Below are 19,732 nucleotides of genomic sequence, written 5' to 3'. Positions count from 1 at the left end.
AATCAAAATGACTGTTATTTTGGAACGGAGGAGTATAATATTGAGACGATATAATTATTTAAAACCATATATATTCAGGAGAAAATGTAATAATTAAATTTTTAGCAATTTGTGACACTGGTCAATATTATTTTCTGTTAGATCAACATTCAACACATGGTGACATGGGGAGGTTTTGAAATTATGTAGTAATAATAATATTGAGGACTGAGGAGACAGCTATGCAGTTGTAGTCACTTTTCTACAACATCTTGTATTTTAAATATTCTATGTTTTTGGCTGAGCAAAATTTCCAAAAATTCAAGGCAATAAATTATAAATTCTGAGGAGGACAAGGGGGGAGAGGAGAGCAAGCCAATCTGCCCTAGCTGTCTAAAACACAAATGGTCAGATTCCATTTATCTCTACATTATTTTATGTAATCAAATTGAGGGTGATTCCAGACAGCCAGATCAATGTAGCTTTTCGAGGTCCATTTCTTTATTTCTAGTGTTAAATATACATACAAAAAACTATGTGTGTGTGTGTGTATTTCTGGGAAAAATACTAACTACTGTGTTTTAGGTGGTCCAACAGCTGTCTCTGTGGATCTCTCTGTCTCTTTGGTCAACCTTGAGCAGTTACCACACTGTGATGTCCCATGAATTACGCTGGAATTACTTGCTATCACCGTTGTCCTTAGTTTCAGGCTTGAAAAAAATGTAATAGCAGTGGTACTAGTACCATGAGAATAATCAATATTGCTCACCACAATAACAAACAATATTATCTATTGTTATCAGGATCCGAGTCCTCAAGTACTTAGCATACAGTAAGCACAGGAAAAACACCACCGCACATGTTAAATCTAAGTTTTTGATATATATCTCCTCTTTTTTTTACTGTTCGAACATATTGGTACTATCATTTTATTGGAGCCTTATTGAAGACCTAGAGCATCTCTAAAGTTGACATATCAAATATAAAAAATACAGTAGCATCTTCTAAAATCACACTCCAACCATACCCATCACGGTAACCCATCTTGGTCTATAATTTTAGCCAACTTTTATAGATTACTATATTTGTCGATCTACTACCGTCTGTAAGAAATCTGTAGTAAAATTACACATTACTTATTACCATATTAAAATGATATATTATATTTATAACAACCTAAAATATTAATATCATACTATTTATAAATTATAACCAATGACACACAGTTTCAACAAATTTTATATAGTTTTTGATTATAACCGACCAATATAGTCAATATCATCGAAGAAAAATGTATTACGGTTTTAGCGAATTTCACATAATGTCATGCTCTTATGTTCTTCATTTTTCTTAGTAAATTTATACACATTATTAGCATCACTTTTCAATAAACCCAGTAACCCACACTGATATTGCTATTAAGTTGATTTTGGCGATGAGGAAAGCTAGACAAATAAGTGCCCATCTCCATTCTACGTTTTGCAATTCTCTTGCAACTTATCAAGCATAAACTACTGTAAATTTATTGAACCATAATAATAATAGACGTAATGGCAGTGGCGGAGGGCCGAATTTGGAGCATTCTAGTGTTCAGTTTCCTTGTTATGAGGGTACAATGCTTTGAAAGTGACCAAGTTGGCATGCAACTCATAAATCATACTGTAAATTTTCCATGATGCAGGGAATAATGTCAAAAGTACCAAGTACAGACAAGTGCTATATAGCAATCAGCAGATCAACACTGAAATGGCCACCAACATCAAGAACCTCAAGCCATAAAGATCACTATGTTACTTTACAGAAGAAAATGCAATATTACAGTCCTGGGAGCTATCTTATATCCAGCAATATGTTGCTACATGTACAGAATATAGTGATACCCTAGATGGCTGAAACTCGGCTTTCTTCCCCAAAATACTTGCAACTAAAACTTAGGGTTCATCACTGAAACACTGACCATGACAGTATAGTCAACTGCCCTGAAAATGGTCAAAAAATTTATCTACAGCCCCCTCCGGATACCCAGTCCATATCCATTGCATACCCAAATGACGATTCTCTATATACTAATCAGAGAAGGATACCAATAGGATAGATAACACGTGAAAGTTATAGGCATGACTGTGATGTTTGATGCTGCGACGGCTTCCCAGAATCATGAGAGGTTGTTTTGACTTGTGAATATACTTTGGCTACTCCAAGTAGCAATGGAGTGCTTTGCCATATATATAAAAGTTCTAATTATGATCCTTCTTGCTCTTTTTGAGCATCATTGACATCTGGTCAATGTATTCACGCCCCATCTGTTTTTTCCCCAATAACAATTGCAAAGCCTCAGCAGCCGCATCTTTTTCTGCTTGTTTTTTAGTGTTGCAAGGCCTCCCCATTATCTGCATTCCATTAAATTCTACAGTGGACTGGAACTGGTTGTTGTCCAGTTGATTTGATTTGTATATGGGGGCAGAATGTCCAGCCCGAGTAAGCAACGTTTGCAGCTGACTTTTTGAATTATCACCCCCAGGTCCACTCTCTGTTCTAGAAACCATAGATTGTGGTTCCACCACTGTAACCATTGGTTTAGAGGGGTTTTGTGTCACTGCACGGTTAAAAACAAATCTTCCACCACACTGATCTTCAGCAAGAAGCAAACGCATTGCCGATAGAAGAGCATGGTGTGCATGCAAGTCCATCCTGGGGTTCAGCAACTACACACAAAGGTTACTCATATTAGTTATCACAGCACACTTTGACTTTTAAAGTCTGAAAATTCCAACTAGAAGCAGAAAGTGATATCTACATTAGCCATTATAAAGAAGAAAAGGGAAAACATAATTCAAATGGAAGACAAAACTGCACAAACGCAAAACTAACACAAAATAGTTACTTTGTTTTGAATTAACTCTTCAAGCTCACTCCTTAAGGTTTGATACATTTCTGCTGTCATCGGTTCCATAAAGAACTCTAAATATCCCCCCATCATCTTTAAATGACCATCCTGTTTGTAGAAAGAATTGATCCATGGCACAATCAGATATATATAAACAAGTAGCATATGTTTATATACATGAAGTCATTCTACTATCTGGAAAATTAAAGAGACTCACAATATTCCCTCTAGAAATGCTTCCTCCAAATAAAAGAAGTGCAGAATCTGATATGGCAGTTGAATCTCGAAGAAAAACTGAGTTCACTTTGATTTTCTCATTAAAAACCAGCCACGGAAATGGAATCTTAGAGGCCCGGGCATTTACTGAGTTCTGGTAATGACAAGATGGAAAGCAAAATCTGATTTAGATAAAAGTCACAATTCAATGCTGAGATCTTTAAATGCTTGCTTTTTTAAATGAACAAACACACTTTAGCAACGCTAGAAATGGACAGAAATACTTACAGAATACAAATTAACTTGACCGTCCTCCATAGATTTCAATGAAAATGACTTCTCATTGTGCTGCAAAAACAATTTATCTATTCAATCATAAAACACACACACACACACACATACCCTGACAACGGATGTCAGGGCATACTATCAGCGGAAAAAAGCCATTGGATGGCTTAACCCTAGGTTTTTGATGTATATGCAGTGGCGCTACAACTACAGTGTCATCCAACGGAAAACTGACTCATTTTAGGCTTTTCTCCTGCTGGACATAGGTTACTAATAATCGATTGATCTGGACAAACGCCCATATATATATATATATATATTCAGAACTAAAATATGGCCACATGGATGAAACAAACTACCTATCTTAGAAAATAACTACAGAGGGACATATAATTGCAAACCATGCTGTATATGTATTCCTGTGACCATACATGGATTACAATAAGAACAGAAATAAAGAGTAATGATCAAATTTAGCAGTCAGTATACAGCTACAGAAAAAATTGTGTAGTGCTAATTAGGCAAACTTTTTATGTATACATCCTTTTATCATACTAAAATATATAAGGAAAACACCCTCTTCCCCATGTGCTTCACTATATCGTTATTATGGGCGAGTTTTGTTCTAAAATGGAGTTCAGACGGAGGATTTGGGACACATATCTTTTTGCTGCACTCATATTATACTCTTCCGCACTGGGAGTGAAGTAACTATTGTCTACTTATTAGAGAAAGAAAGGCGACATCAAATCTTTTAAAAGCTCACCCCTACAACAGAACTGGTGAGACACTTTAAGGTCTATGCATTAATGATTGTATAAATGTTTAATGTGTAAAGAAGCTGTGACCAAAAGAAGAAAAATGAAATGCAGGTCTCTTGGCTCAGATTTTGAGCTGGGCCAAACCTGTTTATAAGTTTAGCATAACGAAAAGTGAATCACAGCTTACCACGATAGAGCATATTCCAGGATACAAACCATAGCAAATAACTGCCTTCAGGAGATTCTCGTCATAGCTCCACACATTGTGCATGTTTATGTTGCTGTCAGCAAGCCCAGTTTCTCTTAGCAAAGAATAAAATTCCTCTCGTAGAGAATCAATAGTTTTCATTGATTGTGCAGAAAGAAAGTTATTCCAACAATATCTGTATTCTGCTAGATCTATCTCGGCAGCTTTCCACCCTTCATAAGCACGGACCAGAGCTAGGTGGTCACTGTAAGCACGAGAGAACTGTGCTTTTGCTGCTTCTGCTTGCTGAAAACAAGGAACTCCAGACATTAATTTATTACCTAGTTGACATCATGATTCTATGTTGCATCTGATTTCCATTATCCTTTACATTGACACCATTTTCATGATCTTAGGTAATCTTTCTTGACTGCAATGTCAAATAGGCAAATTTTTATTTTTTCTCATATAGTTCATGTCTAAACAAGCTTTTAAAAAGCACATAAGTTAACACAATTATGGTCCAGGTTTTCATATAATTACAATTGTTTATCTTCTTCCAAATAAAAACAATTTCAGTTATCATCAAACTCCATTTCAGCTCGTATCAACATTAACAGATAAAAGATCTGATGAATCATAGAATAGAAAGATATACCATGAAGAAGTTAGCATTTCTTTTCTTTCCTCAAGCAGTGCAGCATTAGTTTATTTAATTAAAGATAACGAATTTCAGAATTCAATGTAAAGAACCTCACTGATCATGTCTCATAGATGTGAATCACGTGAAAAGGTAAAATACTAGTATGAATAATCCTGTCTCCCGGGTAAATAATAAAAACCAGGTAAAACCAAAGGCCATTTCCCTCTCCCAAGAAGCTTGTCAAGGAATAATATAAACAGCAAAAAGTTTGGCACTCCTTGGAAGCAACTTTATTGGGAAGATGACGGTTTGAGGATTCGAGGATGGCTTGGCGGTAAAGGTCTTTCTCCACCCCTCACGATAAGGTCAAATGTTCGAATCTTTGTAAGGGGCAGAGCCCTCTATAACAAGTTAACAACTCCGCTTCCCTAACAAAATAAATAGAGACACTTTGTTGGGCAGAGGAGCTTCCTGTTCAGTGTTCCCTATAACATGTGGCTGAAAAGTCAAAGAACACAGACAATGCCCAAGGAAATTCAACCCAAGCTTTAGTGGGGAATGAGGATTATTCTCCCCTGCCGTGAAAGGACACCTCACAGGAATCAAAAGAAAAAAATTGAGCGCGATACTGAAAATTTATATCATTGTAAACAGGGGATGGGGGACACTACTTCCAGCCCAGTGTTGTATTTAGGGGATGCAAATGACTTAAGAAAGATCTTTTAAAAGGGGAAAATATAAAGTAGCAACTAGTAATAAGCCTGTAGGTTACTCACATCCTTCTTATCCACCGGTGCCAAGAATGGGTCTCTGACGCTAAGACCAGCAACAATAGTTAGAACTGGGTCCAAGCAATTGAATATTGAGCCCAATATAAGCATCTTCCCAAGTTTTGGTTCCAGTGGAAGCTTTGCAAGATAGCGCCCTGTAAAGAACACATGTATCAAGATTCAAGATACAATTTCCATACAAGCATCAATTAGGATTATATAACACAAGATAAACATTGTACCCAAGACTGTCAAGTTTTTATTCTCATCTAAAGCTCCGATGATCTTCAAATATTCAATGGCATTTTGAACCTGCATTGTGCAAAGGCCAAAGAGTCATAATACAGGTATCTTAACAATAAAACAGCTTTGTATATACATGTTTGACAACTGTACAAGTATAAGAAAGGGAGCAGATATAAATCTAATGTAGATAGATGGTTTTATGTCCCTATATAATATATAAGACTTCACTATGTGACAAGTCATATTTGATGACCATTACCGCTAGTGACTCCGGTGACTGCAAAGCCCTAGATAGAAAATCAGTAATACTTCCAACATCTAAACTTTTTATTTGCAGACAGAGGGACTGCAACGGCGTTCTCAAAATCTCTGGCAACTGGTAATCAGCAAAAGCGTCAAAAACGCATCTGGGGTAGAGATGATAACATTCACCAGGTTGCACACGGCCAGCTCTTCCTCTTCGCTAAGAATGCCACAATGGAAAGAATAAATATGTTCAGAATTTATCGTGGGGACACTGATATGAAGACAGACTAGAGCAGCTTACTATAATGGACTTGATTCCTTACTAAAGAAGCTGCCTATAGAATAAGTGAAACGCATCACAGATTATATAGTTGTTAACTGAAGTTTTAAGACCCACCCACCCACCGATAAAGACATTTCACATGCAAAAATGAGAGTTGAGAAAACAGGGGCAGTATGTATCATCTTTATACTCTACACTAATTTGTCACTTACTTTGAGTCACTAACGAAGTGGAAGGGCATTTATAAAGAACCAAATTCTGCAAGTAATATGTAGATGTAGAAACTAATTGCTTTGAATAGAGCATATTGATTATCAACCAGGGGATCATTTGATGTTATCACAAGACTTCTTTACAATTCAAACCTTCACATTCCCAATTGGCACAACTCAAATCACCTTGTTCAAGAAACCAACCATATTGTTGACAACTTATCTAAATAATTAAATTCAATGAGAAGTCTAAATAGGACAATCCTTGAGTTTTAAACTGAAATTTGTACCATATTCAAGGCTTCAATCCCAATCTCCTGGACAATAAAGTTTAAATGGTACAAATTGGTAAACTTATAGGTTTGAATTGTACGAGTGCCAAGTAGAAACAAAGTTTTTTAGAAAAATCAATCAAGTGAACATAGAAGGTTCATATTTATCCATTAATAAATACACGATGTTTGAGGCTTATATCATATCACTGCAGAAAAGCAAGTGTTATTAGCATGCCATCAGCAGTCAACATTTTGAGAAATCATGAGCTCTAGATAGTAAATCCTAATAGTTCAGCATTTTTAGCGTCTAACACTCTTGAAACAACAATGAAAATTAGAAGGGATATCAGGAAGAACTGGATAGCTTTGTACTAAGAAAGGAATCCATACTACTGGCAGGTTACAAGTTCCAGTAGGGGCATTAAGCCATGTATGTGCTTGAAGTTGTCTAATTAGTACAACCACACCTAGATGGGCCTAGTGGCCTACCTTTAAAGGCAATTGCTCCTAAAATAATTAGGCCCGCACAGAACTCTTTCGTTCAATAGTTACACAGAAAAGAAACACAGGAAACTGAAGAAAAATATGCTAGAAGGGCTCTGTTTAAACAGGATTCATTCTTCGATTTATTCCTGAAGCAGATTATTAATTTGATAAAGAGGTCATGTATCAGTTACTAGCAATTAGGAGCCCATTTGGCTAAACTTAAAATAGTGACCTATGGCTTATAGTGACTTAATGTGGTAAGTGCACAGATTAAATTGTCTATTTGAGTAATTTTATATTATATGTGAATTATGAGTTGTTGAAAATATAATAATAAAAATAAATTTAATAGGTTATTTTTTTGGATATGAAATTAACTTGACCATATTAACTCACAAAACTAAAATAGGTTGTTCCAAAATAAACCTCCTACCAAGTTCTATTTTTGGCTTATTTTAACTTTGAGTCAATTTCTGACTTACTATACAAACGAACACTTCTTAACTTAAAATTGAAAATGACTTTAAGCACCGGGTTTAAAGCCCAGACAACAGGCTCTAGGTAGTATTCATAAAAGATAAATAAGAAAAAATTATTTTCTAAATATGCTCAACAGTCCAAAAATAGTCCATTTTGGCAGGGCACACTTATACCACTGGCTTAAGAGTACCTATGCATTCATAAGAATTTTGCAGAGAAAGCAATCAGATAGACTGTAAGTTATTAAAAAAGAGTAAAATAAAATGTGAACCATAAGGAATGCCTAAATGACTGATGAAGCTATATATTTATTTATGAATAGTATGATAATTTTAAACATAACGTATGATAGTAACACAGGACACAAGCTCAATGTTCATAATTATGTATAGGAACTCCATGTAGTCGCAGTATGACTGTATAAGTAATAAAAGCTGATACAAAGAGGGCTTATGAACTTACCTGTTGAGCAGAAGCCTTCGAAATCCAGCATGGAAGCAAACAAGGTGTGTTATTTAATGCATCATATGACGACTCTTTGGCTTTTCCACAGTCAATAACAAAAACCACATCGTCTATAGTAATACTAGTCTCAGCAATATTAGTAGCTAGTACTATTTTCCTCACTTCACCTTCCGGCTTCTTAAATATTAATTTCTGTATTACAAATACATATAAACATTTGTTAAGGGGGATAGATTTGATAACTTAATAAATGACAGCAACCATTTCAAACTGATCCACATCTTTGATTTAAATAAAAGGTAAATTAAAGAAGATATAACTTGCCGAAGTTTATAATTCTTATGTAGAAGAAAAAAATAACAATGATTTTATTGTTTGAGTAATAGTGAACCTAGATCCAAAAAATTTAATATTTCAAGGTGTCAAAAAATTTTAAGCCAAGAGTCAAGAAATACCTGAAAGCTGTTGAAGTGCAAAACCAATCTTAAACAAAAAAACCATGTTCACTTTATTTGGTTCCGTCAAGTATATATACATGCTAATAGTTGTAGACAGTGTCCTCGACCTTAAATTTTTCAAGACCATGTATTGGTGTGGGAAATTACTCCAGTGTGGCATCTATTCATCAAGAGAAATAAATAGGCAGGTCCTTGAACTATCAGTCTGCATTATCTTTGACAATTCATAAGAGCTGGAATCATGAGACAAATCATCAGCCTCATGTTTCTCTAGATCTTCAGTCTTATGCATCTAGCAAGAGGTAGTATGACTAACCAGGTTACCTTATTTTATTCTTTCATTTATATGCGAAAAGCTAGATTTTTCTAAAAACATTAGTGCAGCTTGGTGACTAGGACAAATAAGTAATCGCTTTGTTTCCTTTGACCTAGGTACCTTTTTAATTGTGCCCCCACTCCCCAACCTTTTTCTTAATGGTGTTGAGTTCTAATGGCACATACCTAATGACTTTTAGCATTGAAGGAAATGCAAACACTTCGATAATCAGCAAGGCAAGCAAGAATGTGCAGATTGACATCGATAAAAATGTGATATGGGAACCATTAGGTTTGGCTTTGGGAGTTTTTCATATACTATTTTATAATTGTGACCGAAGTGGCACAATTAAATTGCATTTGAAGGACTGTGGGTAGCATCCAGAACCACCGACCAACTAGTAAGTCTTTATAACAAAGGAAAAACAGATGTATAAATCTAGAAACTCTAAAAAGATAAGAAAAGAAAAGCAAAAAAATTGCAAGACCAATTCAATGCCGAGTCAGAAACAATATATATTAAATATATACCTGATCCAGGGTAGCCATAGAACCGTGGCACGCCAGCAATAGAACACGGGTTGTATCTCCCAGCGTTGGATGAAGTTGGAGCTTATCCTTTAGGGAACTGATGTCTTCCCATCCAGTCATGAAAACTAAGACAGCACCAGGTTTTTCATTCTCACAAATATTGCATAAAAGATGTTCAATGAGATTGAAATTAAGATAATCAGGATTCCAGCATGACAAGGACTCCCTTGTTCCTGTGCTATATTCCTTAAAGTCGGCAACTCTCAGTGAATCCTGTTACAAATCCTAAGCAGATGATGGTACCATAAACACTAACAAATGAATTATAATATCTACTTAATAATAAGTTTGCATACCTCGACAGCAGAAGCAATTTGGCTCTTTCTCTTTCTTGTAGTTTGTTTGTTTATTCTCCATGTTTTCTCTAGCCCATAATCGTCAATTTGGTTCTGTGGAGTTAATCTGTATCCAGTCATTTCCAAAATATTTTCCAGAAAATGAGCTTGCACAGGATACGTGAAACCCTAAGCAAACAAGAAAATAAGTGTTACTGGATCTGCCATCTGAATCATTTTTCAATTGTCATTAGCTGGTCAAGCAAGTTATATTATCATTTACAAAAGCGGCATAGCATGCTGTGTGGAGAGTGGAGACCCTATTTAACCTATAGGTCACCCAAATTTTCCGAAAAACTGTAATACTCAGAAAGACATCGCCTTTCATATTGGAGGACAATCCACAAACATACATACACATAAACATGAGCTGCTCCCCAGCATACAAAATTAATCTTAGCTCCCTGGCATATATATAGTCAGGATACTACAAACGATAAACATTGTTACTTACAAGCACCTCTAAATTCTATCATCAATCACTGATTTAATTTAACAAATTTCTGAAAGTTTCTGTCATCACAACTAATATGTTATCATCAGGTGATCATATAAGTCATAAAGATTGACTGTCACGACAGAATTTGGAGCACGAAGCTTATAAAGTTGTTTAAGAGTAAGACTCAGAGAAAGAACATATTTTCTCAATATATGAGAACATAAATAGATCATAGATTATATGTTTGCATCCATACTTTGGCATTTTATACATATGGCCCCACATTTGCACCTTACACATGCGTATATGAGAACAAAGGCAAATGACCCCCTTTAAAAGTTATTACACTATCCACCCAAGTGTACATGCTATGTTCTAAATCTAGTCAATTATTTACTGCTGTGCCATACTAGCAATGCATAAAGACACTGCAAAATTATCTGGCCCCAATATAACAAATTTGAGACCACATCACCCGTAGTGTGTGTCTGTGTCTGAATCAGTCTACAGAAACAGGCATCAGCCTACATTGATGGCAAATACTCACCGGAATATGAATAACAGGAGCCCCACCAAAGTAAGACGAGAAAAGCTCCGCATCTAAGGTTGCACTCATCAAAATTAACCTTAGTTCAGGCCGATGATGTAGCATATCTTTAAGGACAATGAGCAGAAAATCTGGCATGACTTCAAGTTAGGAATAACATTCATACCAATAATTTTTAAACCTCAAGTAAAGTGATAAATACCTTCATTTATTCCACGTTCATGAATCTCATCAACAATCACATGTGTTACACCCTTCAAATTTCTATCTACAAGTAATCTTCTTAACAGGATGCCAGTTGTGCAAAATAGGAGACGGGTATCCCTACCTTTAACACCCTCCAACCGAACTTTATATCCAACCTTCATAAAAAATTCTCTTAGATATTCAAAGACCAATAGTACTATAGACTACCTATACAGTGCAGCATGTCATTAACAAACTCACTGATTCACCCAACTGCTCCCCCCTCTCAGCAGCAACTCTTTCAGAGACGGATATAGCGGATATTCGTCTAGGCTGAGTGCATATGATACTACACAAGGCTCCACGTACAGACTCAATCTCAGATTCCAAAATAAATTGGGGAATTTGTGTAGTCTTCCCACAACCAGTTTCACCAGAGATGACAACCACCTGTAAAAATGCAAAATTCTACCATTATACAACAGCATCTATACTATCACCAATCACTATAAAGCTGAAAGTCTGATTCAATGGCACACAATGTTAATTATTCTACTTGGTTATCCCTGTATTAGCATGTTTAGTACTCAACATCAACAGAAAAATAACATAACATTTATTTATAAGAGGTCGACAAATTTACTCAGAATAACATCAAATATATTTACTCTAACTCCATATTCAAACCAGGTTTACATATTTACTACGTCTTCAGACAAAAGATTCTTTCGCAATAAAATGTACAAATAATTACATAATTTTCTAGTATAAACAGAACAATTCTATATAAATTTGTTACATTGTTAAAGTGAGATGTTAAACGTAAACAAAACTTTAACAAGTGTATTAAATTTTTTGTTTTAAACTTTATTTCTGCTAGTAAGTTAAATCTAGTAAAGCACCAACTGTTGCTACTGCACATAATACCATAAGCTGTAAGTCATCTCCTTTGTCTTGTAAAACATTATATCACTTTAGGACACACAACACACACAAAAATCTAAATAGAACTGCTGCGTAACCAAAACAAAGTAAACACAAGTTGCAGATCTTGACATTGTAATGCACTAAACCTGAGTTCATTAAACATACAGCTCTTAATATTAAACAGCTTTGCTGACATACTGCTGCTCTCCATTTAGACCTGACATTACAGAGAACTGAGGTCTTTCCCAAGCTGTTCAAATGAAGCATTAATATATATCTCTTCATACATTTACAAAGCGTGTAGTACACGGTCTACTGTTGTATCTTTTTCACACGAGGAAAATGTATTTAGTGGATGGTTCTGAAACTTAAACTTTCTAGATATGTATACGTGATATTCAATTAATACATAATTTATTTTTATATTGGAACTTCTAGGGGACAATAATTATGCAAATAAGCTTGATCGTGATGAATAGTAAATCGGGTTTGCAAGTGAAAACTCAAGGTGCACTATAGTCCAATATTTGATCCTTTTGATAAAGCATAAAGATTTTCAAGTTAGTTTGAACTATTTGAAATGGAAAACGATACTATTAATTAATTAAAAAGGTACTATTAATTGTGTGATGGTCCAAATTGAGTGACTAGTTAATTTTTCTCTCACTACGGAAAAGAGATATCAATCAACATGATTTGGAAGTCCAAACTTACAGCATGAAATGAGGAAAATGACAAGCAACATTATAGGTTAGACATTAACTGCATCCCTTCCTTAAGCAAAGTCCACTAGTGATCAAAAGATCAAGTTAGTGAGGCCAAGATCTTGAAAAACAGGAGACAGTCTAGGAGCCTCCTTTTTTAAGTAACATTTCCCTGAATTGACATTGTCCTGTCACTGTGGTCGGGATAAGTTCAAATCGAATAATCACTGTTTACAAATCAGTTTTTTTTAGAGAAGCACTACACAAAGAAAGCAACAAACCACATGAATCAACTAGCGTCAAAAAACATCAGCCAAAAATGACATGAAATCACATGCTTTGGTATATGAGGACTAAAAGCTTAAAGGGAATTGTACCAATCAACAGGACAATGGAACAGAATAAGAAATACTGCAGACAAAAGTTTTTAGAAGGAAGTTTAATTAGTGTCATTACTTACTGACTGTAGATGGTCAAAATACAATAGCATATACTTATCTATAAAGTAATCCTTTCTGTTTTCAAATTACTGTTTCTAACTCTTCATGAGCAGTGTACAAGTGGTTGAGTTATACTATGAAGGTACCTGATTCTGTGATATGGAATTTAGTATTGCGTTCTTCTCTCTATAAGCAGGGAGACCTTTCCGAAATTCCAACATCTTTTGACCTTCTATCGCAGATTCCTACCAAAAAAAAATATCCAAATCATACATAGATAAAGTGAAGTAAAAAGAAGAATGTACTACAGCACCTACACACTTTACATGAGCAACAATATATACATATATATTATGTCTACTCATATTTATTTATATATAGATAAATAGATAGATAGATAGACAGATAGATAATAGTTTTCATACAGCATAACTCGAAAGAGACAGTAACTAAAATCAAACAAGATTAAAATCTTCAGTAGTAGAAAATGTAAGATTCCATGTTACAGCAACAATTTTTTATAAGCTGCTCTAGAAATTTTAAATGAGCATCAAAAGATATCTTGATTTCTAATGATACTAGAAAATTAACGAGCACCTGCAAACAAAAACCAATTTTAGATTTTAAATATACTTTAACCTACTGCACAAGAATTCCCGCAAAGGGAATTTTTATACACACATATAGCCAAACAAACACAGTCTTCAAACTTATTAGAGCCATCTTAGTGTACAGAAGACAAACCTATGAAGTGGTGACATCCTATTATTGTACAGTAACTATATGGGAGGATCACTAATATTGTACTAAACTACAACCATGCAATTTTGAAATCTACACATATGCCTCTCTCTGTTTGGACTAGATGTTGTGTACACATCTTCCTCGCGACTTTCGACCACATGGTGGTACAATATGAACTGAAAATAAAAGCACTATTATGTATATAATTTCCAATATTCAAAAAATTAATTTAGGGAAATATTATTTCCGAAGCAGAAATTTTATTTACAGAAAAGTTTGTAATGGAAGTGCTATAAACTATGTCTGACAGAGGAATAAGAAATTAGCCTAAACTGCTCTGAAAATAACATTTCTTTTAATATATAAATTAATATCATTCTTTATAGGAAAAATACCTTGGCTAATATTCGAATGATATCATTGCATTTAGATACTTGGGATGACAAAAAGAAATCAGTTTATACATCAGTATCTTTTTAATCTGTAAAATATGAAAAGATAAGGGATTTCAATATTAATATGTTTAATACACTATAAATGACTGCATTCTCTTTTGTGGATGCACTTGTTCAATATATTTAAACTGACCATAAATTTTATATGTGATTTTATAGTATATATGGTTGGGTATACTTTTTATATGTGTATCAGTAAGATCCTAAATCATTTAGCTCAGTTACATAGTCATTAGCAAACCAAATCAGTAACTTATTTGAATAATATTTGTATATACTTGATGAGATGAGATGTGGCATAACCGCTTCTAAAATACTGTGTTTCTGAAAGGAAATTATTATTAGAGAGATGAAAGTACACAACAGCACTAAAATAGATCATATAATCTAATGATCGTAGCTATTAAACCTGCCAAGATTTTTGCTCGGTGTACAGCTGCATACTCCTCCTCCACATAATTCTCTCTGTTGCAGCTTTACTAGATAATAGTGGCTCTGGTTGCTCAAAGACACCCTCATCACTGGAGATACTAACATCACTGTTTGACCTGAAAAATACATGCCGAAAACCTTCTGCACATTTAGTTTTCAGTGATAGATACTCTTTCAGGTGCACATCAATTCTCCTCTCTAACCCAGGAGGCAGCATCACCTGTTTATTTTAGATGCTTTGGTTAAACTTTCTAGAAACTTGTGGTACCAAGATATTTTTTCCTTAAACATGCACAAGTATTGGTTGCTCTAAGATCAAGGCAAGGTTCCACTCTTATAGAAAGATAAAGAAAAAGAAGTAGAAGGAAAATGATCCTGTTCATAGATTATTTATCATTATCATTATAAATAAAACAAACCCTACAGCATATATAAACAGTACCCATTCACGTAAAAGTGGATAGTTTTACCTCTCGCTGTGGACGCTTATCGTCGAGATCAAATCGATAATTAGGCAATGGGGTCTTGCTGACAACAACTACTTTAGCATATAAACAGCTGCAAGAAGTAGCTTGGTTAAAGATGCCCCACTGTAAAGCACATCCATAAACCTAAAACCTGGAATATACCTGTGCAGACCCATTTGGCTTGCCAAAGCTGCTATTTGCTCAAAATCACGACGGTCCTTCTTCTCCCGTGAAACTAACTCTTGCTTATCCTTGTCTCGTATAAGAGTCATTAATTTCCATTTCCAAGCATCAATATTATCCGAAGTGAAAGCACCCTAGCAATTAACATAGAAATAACAACTATAAAAATCCCTAACAGTACATATGGACAAAACAAATAGTACCCACAAAAGCATAGAAAATGACTAGCTTCTTCACTCACTGTACCAAAGCTAAAAACCTTAATGAATACACCAAGAAAATTAAAAAAAATTCACAGTTTTCACAAGAAAATAACACATCCTAGACTATTATATATATCGGATACATATGTGTTCTGTATGTATGTCATCTGTATGAGTCTGTTATGTATAGGTTACAACAGTAAAAGTTCCATGTTCCCATTTATATTTTTCTCAGATATGTGTGGTACAAAATCTACGCTGTTCATGAATAACTTCCATAAGGAAAGAAGACGAGCTAGATCATTACAATAGTCTGCACAGAACTACTGAACTCTCTTTTAATTGTCGGAACCCCCTTCTTTATATATCATTTTACCTATGTCTTTTTGTGATTACGTATGTTGTTTTTATCTTTGGAGAATAATGTTTATTATTTGAGGGGTTAGAGAAGGGAGAAACGAATGTAAATAGAAACACACCTCAAAGGGTAACTGTAATAAAAAATTCATATTCCAGCAGAGGATATCATCCATAAGCTAATACTTGGATTGACCTCTAAATATATATAAGAAAAAACTCAAGCTTGACAAGGGAAACATGTGGTGAACACAACTCAAATATCAACTGACTAGCAACCATGGTTTTCCCTCTTTTAACTCCTTAGGCAGAAAACATCATCTTGCTTTCATCATGGGCTCAGTGTTGAATGCCTTTGTACCTTTGACATTTTATCACTATGATCTTGAGGATTTATAAGCCTCATTAACTTGCACTCTATTCCTTTCTCGTGCATATATTGAAATACTCTAGCATTATTACTCACAACTGATACTCTCGAGATTTATGATGATCACACTAACATCAAGCTGATAACATAAAACTCTACTATTTTAGCTAGCTGAGAACTTGGTTATAATTGTGCTAACAGCTAATGCTATTTAAGCTTAACATTGTTCTGTCAGCAAGCTTATAGGGATGTTAACAGACTTATCAGCAAGCTCACAGCATGAACAGAGTGTAATGCAGATAAAGATTAAAAGCTATTTTCAAGGAGATTAAGCCCCCGCCCATTTGAGTCATTGCGAGCCGGAAAGCGTACCGGCAGTTTGAGAATAAGAAAACACTTTGTAAGGACTCTAATACATGTATATGCAATATATAATTATTAGAGCTCGTGTTTTTATAGAAGAGTTTTTCTAAATCAGTTTTCCTAAACTATAAGAGTTCTATTTCAAATCGATTTTATCCTTTAAGACTCCTACTTTCACTAAACTGTTTTGGGTATTATATACAACCGTTTTACTGAGTTGTTTCACAACGTCTTTATTCTTTTATTCAGTAAAATCATAACTTTCTGATGTTCAAGTTATGAACAGATTTAACGTGAGTTTTTTTGAAACAAGAACGTTATAATCTATTGGATAATCTGACCGTTGGAATGCTATAAATACTTGAGCGTGATTTCTATTTCGAGAGGGATACAAGAACACACACCATGGTTTCAGAAATACAACACACGCGTCATTGCAAAATCTGTGTTTGAGCTCTAGTACTTATAATTGTATATTCTTATATTGAGAGTTCATAGTTTTCGTGTATTATCTTCTTACATTGTATTGTTCAAGGTGTAAGTGTAAGCATTTGTTGCTGTGTATCCAGCTTGTGAAACAAGGGAATAAGGGAACTAGTTAGCTAAAAAAGAGTTCACTTGGTATAGTATAGGTCTTGGAGAGCTTTTGGTTCAGGATTCAGGGGTTTCAGCAAGCTGATAACAAGAATAAGCGTTGAAGGGAGATATATTATTAAATCTTGCAATTGTAACATTTCAGTGATTAATAATATATTATCTTACCAGTTGGTAGGGGACCAGGACGTAGACCAATAGGGTTAGGAGTCGAACTTGGCTAAAATTCTCTGTGTTCTTAGCTTACTGTTTATTACTGCTTTGCATTGCATATTCATTGTTAGCTCGCTGACACTATATCTTGAATCTTAACAGCAAGCTGCCCGCCAGTTTTAAATATTCGGTAACTTATAAAATTGGGTATATTAGCCATAACACTTATTCACCCCCCCCCCCCCTATTGTTAGCTCACTAACAGCATATCTTGAATCTTAACAGCAAGCTGTCTCGGCAGTTTATAAAAATTGGGTATATTAGCCATAACACCTATTCAAACACCCCCCCCCCCCCCCCCCCCCCCCCCGCCCCCGGTATAATTTATTTCAACTGTAGATCAAACAAAAGCACATAGTATCACTTATGAAAATGAATATATGTGAGTATAAATATATTGTCAACTTCATGCAACACACTCAATAGTTTACACAACAGCCTCTAGTCACCAAAATGTAATTCAAGCACATATTAAGTAGGGGGGGGACAAAATCAATAAGCTTATACTCACAATACAACAAATAAAAAATAATACACTAGCGAGTCGATTCCGCAATTTTTTATAAAGCACTCCATTTCTTAAATCAAACTGTGATACACTTCATAGTGTACATAACAACCTCAAGTCTAAGGAAATGTGATTTCACACACAGTTCTACCGAAACAAACACATTCAACGAGCTTGATGCTTAAACTTGTACTACATCAATATAATAACACTGCACTAAGCGGTCAAGTCGAAAACTGCTTAGAAACTACATTTCTCAAACTAAATGTGATACTTTATAAACTACATAAATAACATAACTACCTAAAGTCGTCAAAAATGTGATGCATGCAAAATTTACGGAAATATACACAATCAGTGAGTTTATACTTCCATGCGAAAGTATAAACAAATCACAAGATAAACAATGCACTAAGGAATCGATTTGACAGTTGCTCATAAACCACTCCACTTATGGAACTAAACCGCGATACAGTTCACCATTAAAAAATGTAATTCAAACACAATTCAAGCGAAATAAACACAATCAACAAGCTTCTACTCACACTACACTAGTTAAAAAAAATAACTAACCGATTGAGTAGATAATTCGACATTTTTCGAACCGAGCTGCGAATTCATCTCCTCCTGCTTCTGCTTCTTCTCCTGAACCTCATGCAAATCAAACAAGTACGGGTATGGATCACTTGACTTCTTAATCGTGCTCGAATTGGAGTCAACCGGCGACAAATTCGGCGACGGCGCCGCAGCGGTGATAACGGAGCGGAGCCTCTGGTGCGGCGGCACGTATACGGCGGCGCTGGGCGGTGGTCGTGACTTGTCCTTCATTTGTAGTGATTGAGCGAAAATTTCTAGGGTTTTGGGGAGTGAATTAGAGGAGAGTAATTGGCGAGGAGTGGCTTGCATGTGTGTATGTATAAGTGTGCGTATAGTTATTGAAAATCGATACTCATCGGAGGCGCGTGGGGGAGCGGCGGCGCGTGCATTTTTTGGGATTAAATGAGTTTGAAAATATGGAGGAGACAGGGTGGGGTGGTTTTACAGTGCTCGTGATATTGGTAGCTGCCACGTAAGTGTATCTGACTATTTAGCAAGTACGGGGTACTCTTCTAAAGTTATACTCCGTCATCCCAGCCCATAATAACCAGGACGGAGTCGCAACAGATTTTAATTTTTTAATAAAATATAATTATGTTATTTATTTTTAATTTTTTTTATAAAATATATAATATTTATATTTTTATAAAAAAATAAAATTTTAAAATTAAATTGTAGTACTATGTCTATGTTTCATAAAAGTCTTAAAAAGCGTGTCGAGCAGTGAAAAAGAAACGTACTCCCTCCGTCCCACCCATTTCTTTACACTTTCCTTTTTGAGGTGTCCCACCCAATTCTTTACATTTCAAAACTTACCAAAAATAGTCAATGGGTCCCATCATTTTTCCATTTTTTTTTCCTTTTCACACTACTTTTACTC

The 19,732-nt window shown here is 35.0% G+C and overlaps 1 protein-coding gene and 1 long non-coding RNA gene across 2 annotated transcripts; one reads left to right on the top strand and one right to left on the bottom strand.

Moving 5' to 3' along the window:
- The first annotated feature begins 232 nt into the window (after positions 1-232).
- LOC135149134 (uncharacterized) lies at positions 233-881 on the top strand. Its single transcript, XR_010287268.1, has 2 exons — positions 233-470; positions 577-881. It is a non-coding gene; the product is annotated as an uncharacterized LOC135149134 (long non-coding RNA).
- Positions 882-1,614: 733 nt separating this feature from the next.
- Positions 1,615-19,336, bottom strand: LOC108202562 (DExH-box ATP-dependent RNA helicase DExH5, mitochondrial). The gene is made up of 19 exons (XM_017371020.2): positions 18,829-19,336; positions 15,627-15,781; positions 15,468-15,555; positions 14,975-15,217; positions 13,513-13,611; positions 11,557-11,745; positions 11,312-11,471; positions 11,110-11,240; positions 10,085-10,252; positions 9,729-10,001; positions 8,422-8,616; positions 6,237-6,440; positions 5,974-6,043; positions 5,738-5,886; positions 4,319-4,624; positions 3,371-3,430; positions 3,084-3,236; positions 2,864-2,974; positions 1,615-2,684 (listed from the first exon to the last, which is right to left on the bottom strand). The coding sequence occupies exons 1-19, from the start codon at positions 19,159-19,161 to the stop codon at positions 2,217-2,219; spliced, it is 3,555 nt and encodes a 1,184-aa protein (XP_017226509.1). The 5' UTR covers positions 19,162-19,336; the 3' UTR covers positions 1,615-2,216.
- Between the last annotated feature and the right edge of the window lie 396 nt (positions 19,337-19,732).

Source organism: Daucus carota, chromosome 9 (assembly GCF_001625215.2).
Source record: "Daucus carota subsp. sativus chromosome 9, DH1 v3.0, whole genome shotgun sequence".
In the NCBI taxonomy this organism is placed as follows: Eukaryota; Viridiplantae; Streptophyta; class Magnoliopsida; order Apiales; family Apiaceae; genus Daucus; species Daucus carota.
The sequence above is the reverse complement of the archived record's forward strand: the minus strand, read 5'-3'. Positions and strand labels throughout refer to the sequence as shown.

Bases quoted from the DNA above. Each gene is read 5' to 3' on its own strand.
- LOC108202562 (XM_017371020.2), bottom strand. From the start codon at position 19,161: ATGCAAGCCACTCCTCGCCAATTACTCTCCTCTAATTCACTCCCCAAA. The intron at 8,617-9,728 runs GTATATATTTAA...TTTGTAATACAG, and splicing joins CTATGGCTACCCTGGATCAG to AAATTAATATTTAAGAAGCC. The intron at 4,625-5,737 runs GTGAGTAACCTA...CCTTGTTTTCAG, and splicing joins CACCGGTGGATAAGAAGGAT to CAAGCAGAAGCAGCAAAAGC.